Here is an 11,327-nt window from a genome sequence, read left to right on the forward strand (position 1 = left end):
TAACACAGGGATATATCACAAAAAGGAAACTGTGGGAAAAAATATACTCTGCTAGGTCAAAAATCAATGTTAGATCAAATCTCAGGGCTTTGGCACAGACAGCTCAAAAAAAAAGTACCTTAACATGATCTCTCTCTCTCTCTCTCTCTCTCTCTCTCTCTCTCTCTCTCAATACCAATAATAATAATAATAATAATAATAATAATAATAATAATAATTCAAAATATGTTTAAGCATATATAAAGCACAAACAGAATGTAATACCTCGTTATGAATATGCACGATACATAAACTAAATCAAAATTCAGTCACAGAAAAGGGAAAATGTGAAAAGGCGCCATCTGGTGTACATTGATGGAATTGCATGGCGCAGAAATTATTTAAAGTTGGACAGATGGATTACATGGATTACAATTAGCTTCAGATGTAATTACAATGCCTCAAATTCTGTTTTTTCTATGATTTGATTCGTTCAGCCTAGATCAACCCAACCTTAGAAGCGCGTCTAGTGATCTGCCGCTTGGAAGCAATCAAGTTTCCTTCTGTTTTTGCTGGTAATACACTAATTCTGCACTAGATGGCGGTGCCGCGCACTAGTATAAAGATTGGCTGATCTCGCCTCTGAAATATGTATAATATATTCTATACTGTATTTGTTTTGATTTTTTTATTTTAATATTGCAAGAGCACATGTTTACCTGTCATGTTAAAAGCCTATATATTACCCTGCCATTACAAAAATCAATACAAAATTCACATTCTTGTTCAATAGGACCACTACTTTGCATCAACAGTGACAAGACAAATAATAATAATACTAATAATAATAATTAAAAAAACATTTCATTATAGAATTCCTGCTGAATGGAAAGCCTGGCTCGATCTCACCACCTTCATCTGTCTTTCTGGGTTTCTTGGGGCGTCCTTGGTGATTTTCGGGGGTTGGGATTGTACATAGCGAGGTGTTGTCCCAGGGGAGGGTGTTTGTGATCAGCTCAGGTGAGCAGCTCCTTGGCCTGGCTGAGAAACGCAGCGATGTGGGTGCTCACTTCTGCTTCACCGCAGTGATGCACAGGGGGGTATCTCTGATACAAACACTTCCACAGCATGGCTAAGCTGTAACCCCTGAGGTTCGGAGATTGGGGGTCCCCAGCGGATATCTCTGAGGGCTTTGTAGGAATCCTATTATAAGTATATCTCCAGGTTTTGGTCTGTATAAAAGTTGGCAAGAGGTCTGTTATCTATTTTTTGGCAGCAATACTTGACTGTGCAATCCAGCTTGGTATATGAAGAAAGAGTCAGAATTATAAGCAGAGAACAGTATATTAAAAAGCAGGAGACCTCACACAATGCTTTACAATGCTTGCCTATGTTTTACCACGTTTTATGCCTTATTGCACTTTGCTGTGCTTTTACTATGGCAAACTTTTATAAGGGTTAGTTTACCATGGTTTGTTTTTTAATATGCTTTACCAGACCTCTCTGTCCTTTACAATGCTTCCCTATGCTTTACCAGACCTCTCTGTGCTTTACAATGCTTCCCTATGCTTTACCACACCTCTCTATGATTTACAATGCTTGCCTATGCTTTACCAGACCTCTCTGTGCTTTACAATGCTTCCCTATGCTTTACCAGACCTCTCTGTGCTTTACAATGCTTGCCTATGCTTTACCAGACCTCTCTGTGCTCCACAATGCTTGCCTATGCTTTACCACACCTCTCTGTGCTTTACAATGCTTCCCTATGCTTTACCAGACCTCTCTGTGCTTTACAATGCTTCCCTATGCTTTACCAGACCTCTCTGTGCTTTACAATGCTTCCCTATGCTTTACCAGACCTCTGTGCTTTACAATGCTTCCCTATGCTTTACCAGACCTCTCTGTGCTTTACAATGCTTCCCTATGCTTTACCAGACCTCTCTGTGCTTTACAATGCTTCCCTATGCTTTACCAGACCTCTCTGTGCTTTACAATGCTTCCCTATGCTTTACCAGACCTCTCTGTGCTTTACAATGCTTCCCTATGCTTTACCAGACCTCTCTGTGCTTTGCAATGCTTCCCTATGCTTTACCACACCTCTCTGTGCTTTACAATGCTTCCCTATGCTTTACCAGACCTCTCTGTGCTTTACAATGCTTCCCTATGCTTTACCACACCTCTCTGTGCTTTACAATGCTTCCCTATGCTTTACCACACCTCTCTGTGCTTTACAATGCTTCCCTATGCTTTACCAGACCTCTCTGTGCTTTACAATGCTTCCCTATGCTTTACCAGACCTCTCTGTGCTCCACAATGCTTCCCTATGCTTTACCAGACCTCTCTGTGCTTTACAATGCATCCCTATGCTTTACCACGTTTTATGGTTTAATACACTTTGCTGTGCTTTTACTAGGGGAGATTTTTATTATGAAACTAAAACACTAAAGCTGCTGTTTGCCAGTATGAGGGACAGTTAGGTAAAGCAAAACAAACGACGAGCTGGATTATGAGCAAACCACACTGAGATCCACACCATCGCTTTTGCTAGAATCCCCTGTTAAGAAAAAAAAAATACATTCTTGATCAGGTCAAATTTTAATAAGAACTCATTGATTGGTTGTGTCGGTAATTATGATCAAGACTTTTCTTTAACTGTGTATTATTATTATTATTATTATTATTATTATTATTATTATTATTATTATTGAGACTAAGGTAACTCCTAATTCAGACAACTAAAAGAATGACGTCATTACCGACACAGCGCATAAAGTCTGCGCTCTTACCTCTACGCCTTGACGTCACTTCTGTCACGAGCACAGCCGTGATCATTCCAATCAAACCACAGAGAAGGAATCCAGTGTAAATCGTGGAGAAAGTGGAGCTGGAGAGGTCTGGCAGAGCCGGGGGGGAGGTAGGGTGAAGAAAACGATTAGCAACGTGCGACCCTGAGACTGAGGCTGCACAACACCCACAAAGCAATCGAGCTGAAAACTTAAAGGAAGCTAGCAACGCGTTTCTGTTAAAGGTATGAGATATAGAAGACTACCAGCGAGGTGTGCAAAGCGCACACACGGTGGTTATGCGGTGCGTATATGATAAATATCACCGCTATGGGGACACTGTAGAAAACGATATTACAATGCTAGGTACAGCGCCGGTAAAAACAGTAGCCTGGGTGGTTGTTTGAAATACAGATTGATGTACGCCAGTTCTTTAATTAACAACGGCAGATTCAAGTTGAATTGGTTTTATATCCACACCATAGCTTACCATGTGCAGGTATGTTCACAGGTGCAGATAGTTCTGTGAACACCCATCCGGTCGGTGACTGTGTGCAATAGCGGCACGAGTACTCCCCCTGCTGTCCGTGTGTGGTGGTGCGGGTGAGGTTGAAGGTGCAGCTCTGGTCTCCTCCCGGCACGCCCTGCTCCAGCACCGCCTCGCGGTCCCGGTAAAGAATAAACGAGCCAGGGCTCTGATAGGAGCTGCTGAGGCTGCACTGCAGAGTCACATCCGCTCCTCTCCCAGACACAGAGCTGTTCACAGACAGAGTGGGAGGAGCTAGGAGAGAGACGCAACACAGATGGTGAGGAGTGTGTTTGTGCGTGCGTGCGTGCGTGTCGGTACCTGTGTGTGTGTGTGTGTGTGTGCGTGCGTGCGTGTCGGTACCTGTGTGTGTGTGTGTGTGTGCGTGTGCGTGCGTGCGTGTCGGTACCTGTGTGTGTGTGCGTGCGTGCGTGCGTGCGTGTCGGTACCTGTGTGCGTGTGCGTGTCGCTACCTGTGTGTGTGTGTGTGTGCGTGCGTGTCGGTGCGTGTGTGCGTGCGTGCGTATATCAGGGGTCAAGCCCTCTCAAGTGTGGCGCAAACAAAAAAACAACTATAAAAATGAAAACAGAAATAGCTCACTTACCTATTATTGTGATTTGTTGAGAGTTGCTGGTATTTGAAGACTGTCCTCTTTTGCGGACAAAGCACGTGTAGTTCCCGCTATTGCTTGTCTCTGTTTTGATGTAAAATGTGTCCTTGGGTCTCATATCCACTCTCGTTTTATTTTTATTCAGGAGAAAGATGTCTTTGCGTCGCATTTCACCGGACCACCGGCACTGAAGAGACAGTTCACCCGATTTCACAAGATTCACTGTTAGGTTAGGTTTCATTGAGGAATCTGGACAAAGAAAGCAACATTCATGTTTATCTCTCAAACGAAGATGTTGTCACACTTACTAACAATATACACAATTGAAACCAAAAATAAAGATTTATCGGCTTCAAGTTAAAGGGACCTCTTCAAATCCTTCGTTTTTATACTGTTGTATTGGCAAGTATACAGTGTGATGATCAGCTATTATAATACATGATTACATGGACTTGGCAAATGCATCGAAAAATGTGTTTTAATTTATGAGTGTTTACAGTATTTGTGTCGACTCAAAGAAAAAAAAAAGTTTTCTACCTGAACAAACAACTCCAGCATCCTCTCCATGGTTGCATTGATCTCTTCCGAGACTCGGATTTACACATTGCATGAGAGAGGACTCAGACCCTGTGCATGTTGCATTATACACCAAGATAGGACCAGTCCCTCTTCCAAACGCTGCATTTCCTGGAGCAGATACAGCGTCTCCACAGCCCAGCTCTCTGCACACAACCTGGGCATCGCTCATGTCCCAGTCATCATCACACACTGTCCACACATCACCACCATGATAAACCTCGACTCTCCCAGAGCAGAACATAGTCACATTGACCCGAATGACGTCTGAGCTGTCTGAGGTTAAACACAGGATATTAAATCAACGTTTCACAATCCACTTGCAACTTTTTCTCATCACCAAAAAGTGTAACAAACCCAGCTCTCATATCACGAGTAAAATGAGACATTACAATCCACGTCACAAAACCAGCACCGCTCAATTCTGCACAATAATGTCGGATTCTGCTTCAGAGAGGCCCAGGACTGAATTGGGAGATAAAATACAATGACAAATGCTGCACGAGAAAGATTAACTTCCCGCGTAAAATAGCCTAAAGAGAAAATTACTTCAAATGTTATTCTTTATTTATTATTTGACTTTATTTTATTTTAGTTATTATTTATTTATTTACTATTTTTGTTGTAACTTACTCTGGGATAACCAACAGTTTTTCAATTAAGTTACACTTTTATTAAAACTGTACACAAGTTAACACCAGGAACTGTTGTTGTTGTCTAAGTTATTATTATTATTAGTTTATTTAGCAGACGCCTTTATCCAAGGCGACTTACAGAGACTAGGGTGTGTGAACTATGCATCAGCTGCAGAGTCACTTACAACTACGTCTCACCCGAAAGACGGAGCACAAGGAGGTTAATTGACTTGCTCAGGGTCACACAATGAGTCAGTGGCTGAGGTGGGATTTGAACCAGGGACCTCCTGGTTACAAGCCCTTTTCTTTAACCACTGGACCACACAGCCTCTATAAGTTACTCGGTATTAATCAGGCAAAACTGAAGGTCGGTGAAATTCTACAGAATCTATTCTAAAGTCAATGGAAAACTAAAACATGCTTGAAACTCCTCAATTTGCAAGTGCAACGTTGAATTAAATTAAATTAAAGACTCACCAATAACCGGCAACAAGACAAGAGTCCAAAATATAAGGAGTGACGTCATTTTCATAGAAATCAGCATTGTGAAACGTTTCTTTGCTTGAATCTGAAGTTTACAGAAACAGCAAACTGATTCCCAATCGATCTGCTGTCCAATGTTAAATCAAACCACGAAATGCGTGTCAAATTATTTTAGGACAGAAAAGCGCTGCTCTTGGTTGTTGTTTGAGCAACAGGTATCTGATTAGACGAGGAAGTAACGCTTAGCCTTTTTGGATGCTCAGAATAATAATGTGTCGTTTTTAGCAGCTAAGAGGAAGGAAGTTTAGTTGCTTAAGAAGACTTGCTGGACAACACGACTTTAAAAAGTTTTTAGTTTCCACCAGTCTTAAATTCCACTTTAATCCTACGAGAATTATTGAAGGACTATTATGCTGTTCTCAGTTATTAGTTCTAGTTTTGTGTTTTCCCCTTTATATCTATCTATCTATCTATCTATCTATCTATCTATCTATCTATATATATATATATCTATGTCAAAAAAATAAGAGAATTTTTTAGCAGACTTTGATACAAAGAGCTTACACCTGTCCTCTACCAATCCCCATCGTTATCCTGTTTTAATAGCTGATATGGGCAGAGGGCTTGAAATGTAAGGTGTCTGATGTTACAACTGACCCCATGGCCAGGGTCAATGTAACATTCTCTGAAGAATAATTAAATAAACAGCAATGCCTTTAATTTAACTCAACAATTGAATGTTTTATTGCATAAGATCAATTTTCTCATGAAGCAAATATGTTTGTTTTTATTGAACTCAAAAACTGAATATCTTTATTGAAAAATAAAACTGTTCACATAAGGCCATTTTTTTTGTCCTACTTTTAAAACTTTTTAACATCCCTAAAATTATAGGCCTTATCTAGCAAGAATACGTCGCTCGGAGTCACAATTGTGATAGATGAACATTTTGTTTCCTTCAATACAAGAGTCATGTGCCCAAATATGGTTCAGCTAATGGTGTATGCGGTCAATTGTAACACGTGTTACAACTGACCCCAACCCAGGGAGCCGTTACTAAACCTCATGTTCCAGCAAGAAACAGCAAAACTATGAGCAATCATTTGTGTCAGTTATAAGTACAGAAATCAGGGATGAGAATGTGAAATGCCTGGATCCATAAACTGGATAACACAGGGATATATCACAAAAAGGAAACTGTGGGAAAAAATATACTCTGCTAGGTCAAAAATCGATTTTTGTAGATAAAATCTCAGGGCTTTGGCCCAGACCGCTTCTCATCCGCGGGCAGACAGAGACCTGACTGGAGGAATTCAAAATCTCACAACTGTCCCTTGTTAGAACAGTCCCCGGTCTCCTCTACTATGCACGTTTCTTAAACTAAATTAATTTTAGTTCAAACAACTTATTTTACACATTAAACTGACGGAGGTGGGCAGAAATTCGTCTAAACAATAACAACAGCAACAAAAAAGTCTTTCATAAAAGCTAGGGACAAAAAAATAGCCATTACGCAGACAAGCAAGAGCGATGGAGCATGTATTTAAAGGATAAGTGACTTCAATTGTCATTTGTATTTCTCTTAACGGTGTTTGCAATCCTTCGCAGTGGTTCTGGGTTATGTTACAGTACACCATAAATAGTAAAAGGTGGTTAAAAAAATGAAAAACCAATTAGAATTGACGCTACTTCATTTTTTTTTTTTTTTTTATCAGAAGGCTACCATAGAAGCCCCACTAAGTTCGTATGGACCGATAATTCAAGTTATATCCACACTGTGCCCAAAAGTTTAGCATCACCCTATAGAATTAATTAATTTTGCTTCATAAAGTCGAATGAAACCTGCTGACATTATCGAAATCCAACATCTTCCGGTACACTTATTTTGTAATCTCTCTCTCTCTCTCTCTCTCTCTCTCTCTCTCTCTCTCTCTCTCTCTCTCTCTCTCTCTCTCTCTCTCTCTCGTTTTCTGTACCTTGTTGTATGGGCTGCATAGTTTTGTTTAAAGATATTCCAGTTTATTAGTATTATTGTATAGTAAATTGTACATTACTGGTTATTAATTATTTAGATAAAGCTAGATTCTGCATGAAACGTAAGACTAACTAAAACTTACCGAAATTAGGTCATTTAACTTGTGCCTTTCTGCCGATTGCTTGCTTAAGATTCCTACAGTGTGATCATAGATTAGCCTCATTATCATGGGAAACATCAGAACCAAGCTTTGAAAGGTCCTCAACCACATCGTTTGCTGTAATAATCTATGCTGTATGTTTTCAGCTAGCATGTGCGCGTGTAAATTAACCTCAAAGCAAACAGCAAGCAACGCCACGTATATGTTTTTATAGACAAACGCGTGTTGTGTTCAGAGACCCGAGAATAGAAAACGTCTTTTCTAACACCCTGTGGCTGTTTTCAGACGCTGTCACCTTTCTCCGGATTGTCCATTCTGTTTTATTCCACATTACCTTTTTATATTTAACAGGGCTGCATGTATTTTATGGTGTAACAGAAGACAGAACCAGGTAAGACGTTAGCTATTATTATTATTATTATTATTATTATTATTATTATTATTATTATTATTTATTTCTTAGCAGACGCCCTTATCCAGGGCGACTTACAATTGTTACAAGATATCACATTATTTTTACGTACAATTACCCATTTATACAGCTGGGTTTTTACTGGAGCAATCTAGGTAAAGTACCTTGCTCAAGGGTACAGCAGCAGTGTCCCCCACCTGGGATTGAACCCACGACCCTCTGGTCAAGAGTCCAGAGCCCTGAGATTTTATCTACAAAAATCAATTTTTGACCTAGCAGAGTATATTTTTTCCCACAGTTTCCTTTTTGTGATATATCCCTGTGTTATCCAGTTTATGGATCCAGGCATTTCACATTCTCATCCCTGATTTCTGTACTTATAACTGACACAAATGATTGCTCATAGTTTTGCTGCTTCTTGCTGGAACATGAGGTTTAGTAACGGCTCCCTGGGTTGGGGTCAGTTGTAACACGTGTTACAATTGACCACATACACCATTAGCTGAACCATATTTGGGCACATGACTCTTGTATTGAAGGAAACAAAATGTTCATCTATCACAATTGTGACTCCGAGCAACTAGTCTTGCTAGATAAGGCCTATAATTTTAGGGATGTTTAAAAAATTTTAAAAGTAGGACAAAAAAAAATGGCCTTATGTGAACAGTTTTATTTTTCAATAAAGATATTCAGTTTTTGAGTTCAATAAAAACAAACATATTTGCTTCATGAGAAAATTGATCTTATGCAATAAAACATTCAATTGTTGAGTTAAATTAAAGGCATTGCTGTTTATTTAATTATTCTTCACAGAATGTTACATTGACCCTGGCCATGGGGTCAGTTGTAACATCAGACACCTTACATTTCAAGCCCTCTGCCCATATCAGCTATTAAAACAGGATAACGATGGGGATTGGTAGAGGACAGGTGTAAGCTCTTTGTATCAAAGTCTGCTCAAAAATCCTCTTTTATTTTTTTTTGATATATATAAAAGGAGAACACACAAAACTAGAACTAAGAACTAAGAACAGCATAATAGTCCTTCAGTAATTCTCGTAGGCACTTTGATTAAAGCGGAATTTAAGACTGGTGGAAACTAAAAACCTTTTAAAGTCGTGTTTTCCAGCAAGTCTTCTTAAGCAACTAAACTTCCTTCCTCTTAGCTGCTAAAAACGACACATTATTATTCTGAGCATCCAAAAAGGCTAAGCGTTACTTCCTCGTCTAATCAGATACCAGTTGCTCAAACAACGACTGAGAGCAGCGCTTTTCTGTCCTAAAATAATCTGACACGCATTTCGTGGTTTGATTTAACATTGGACAGCAGATCGATTGGGAATCAGTTTGCTGTTTCTGTAAACTTCAGATTCAAGCAAAGAAACGTTTCACAATGCTGATTTCTATGAAAATGACGTCACTCCTTATATTTTGGACTCTTGTCTTGTTGCCGGTTATTGGTGAGTTTTTAATTTAATTTAATTTAATTTAATGTTGAACTTGCAAATTGAGGAGTTTCAAGCATGTTTTAGTTTTTGTTTGAGTATTATGGGATATATATATATATATATATATATATAAATATATATATATATATATATATATATATATATATATTACATTAATACATTAATAGTAACAGAAACACAGTTCAAACTTTTGAGATGTGTACTTTCAGATATAATTTATGAATATTGGAAATGTGTATCACAAATTCATCGTTTAAAGTCAATATGCCAATTAAATCTGGAAAAAAAATTAATTGCGGGGACTCATTTGCATGTTAGCTTCTGAGTTAGCAGGCAAAATAAATATTTATTTTGCAAAAAAAAAAAAATAAATAAATAAAGTCCAGATTTTTGTTGTTTTCAGATTTAATTGTAAACGACCAAGATAATTGGCATATTGACTTGAAATGCTGAATCTGTGATGCTCGTTTTTAATATTTATAAATGATATCTGACACAGCACGCATTTAAAAGTATTAACTGTGTCTTTATTAACATTTATGTATTAAGCTAAATCTGGGACGGAGGAAAAATGACATTTTTTGTGTTAAATCTAAGAAAATATAGTAGTACTTCGATAATTGTCGCAGGCACTTGGTGTAAACAAAATACATTTTTAAAACTATATTCTAGTCTAGTAAGTCTTCTTAAGCAACTAAACTTCCTTCCTTATTCTGGTTTAGCTGCTAAAAACACCCATTTAGTATTCTGAGCATCTAAAAAGGCTAAGCGTTACTTCCTCGTCTAATCAGATACCAGTTGCTCAAACAACGACTGAGAGCAGCGCTTTTCTGTCCTAAAATAATCTGACACGCATTTTGTGGTTTGATTTAACATTGGACAGCAGATCGATTGGGAATCAGTTTGCTGTTTCTGTAAAATTCAGATTCAAGCAAAGAAACGTTTCACAGTGCTGATTGCTATAAAAATGACGTCACTCCTTATATTTTGGACTCTTGTCTTGTTGCCGGTTATTGGTGAGTTTTTAATGTAATTTAATGTTGAAAACTTAAACATTGGAGTATTATGGAATATCATATTATCCCGGGGGGTCGTGGGTTCAATCCCAGGTGGGGGGGGACACTGCTGCTGTACCCTTGAGCAAGGTACTTTACTTAGATTGCTCCAGTAAAAACCCAACTGTATAAATGGGTAATTGTATGTAAAATAATGTGATATCTTGTAACGATTGTAAGTCGCCCTGGATAAGGGCGTCTGCTAAGAAATTATACTAAGACAATTATTAGTACAATTATGGGTCCAGTTTTTGTTTTCAGTTGATTGACATTCGCAGTAGCCAATGAAATCATAGGATACGCAAACTTAGAAACGTGATTGGCTGTTACGTTAAGTCCCAGAAAAAAATGCTGTCTGATGGTTTACAGAGAATTTCAATGACTGAGGTTTTCCATGACTCGAAATTCGAGTGACTGAGGTTTTCCATGACTCGAAATTCGAGTGACTGAGGTTTCCATGACTCGAAATTCGAGTGACAGGTTTTCCATGACTCGAAATTCGAGTGACAGGTTTTCCATGACTCGAAATTCGAGTGACTGAGGTTTCCATGACTCGAAATTCGAGTGACAGAGGTTTTCCATGACTCGAAATTCGAGTGACTGAGGTTTCCATGACTCGAAATTCGAGTGACAGAGGTTTTCCATGACTCGAAATTCGAGTGA

The 11,327-nt window shown here is 38.7% G+C and overlaps 2 protein-coding genes and 1 long non-coding RNA gene across 4 annotated transcripts in view; 2 read left to right on the forward strand and 1 right to left on the reverse strand.

Annotated features, from left to right (window-relative positions):
- Positions 1-2,061: 2,061 nt before the first annotated feature.
- Positions 2,062-4,560, reverse strand: LOC131723404 (uncharacterized). Its single transcript, XM_059017163.1, has 5 exons — positions 4,437-4,560; positions 3,894-4,148; positions 3,253-3,543; positions 2,766-2,873; positions 2,062-2,533 (listed from the first exon to the last, which is right to left on the reverse strand). The coding sequence occupies exons 1-5, from the start codon at positions 4,507-4,509 to the stop codon at positions 2,484-2,486; spliced, it is 777 nt and encodes a 258-aa protein (XP_058873146.1). The 5' UTR covers positions 4,510-4,560; the 3' UTR covers positions 2,062-2,483.
- Positions 2,871-4,164, forward strand: LOC131723405 (uncharacterized). Its single transcript, XR_009320261.1, has 3 exons — positions 2,871-3,007; positions 3,274-3,568; positions 4,045-4,164. It is a non-coding gene; the product is annotated as an uncharacterized LOC131723405 (long non-coding RNA).
- Positions 4,561-10,167: 5,607 nt separating the features above from the next.
- The window catches only part of LOC117401785 (scavenger receptor cysteine-rich type 1 protein M160-like), a 5,837-nt gene continuing 4,677 nt past the window's right edge, over positions 10,168-11,327 (forward strand). Inside the window, exon 1 of one of the 2 annotated variants that reach the window (XM_059017183.1) lies at positions 10,168-10,625. In XM_059017183.1, coding sequence (XP_058873166.1) covers positions 10,577-10,625 — 49 coding nt within the window. In that variant the 5' untranslated portion in view covers positions 10,168-10,576. The remainder of the gene's footprint in view (positions 10,626-11,327) is intronic. The other variant, XM_059017184.1, reaches the window with a different exon arrangement.

The sequence above is a fragment of the Acipenser ruthenus genome, chromosome 55, assembly GCF_902713425.1.
Source record: "Acipenser ruthenus chromosome 55, fAciRut3.2 maternal haplotype, whole genome shotgun sequence".
Lineage (NCBI taxonomy): Eukaryota > Metazoa > Chordata > Actinopteri > Acipenseriformes > Acipenseridae > Acipenser > Acipenser ruthenus.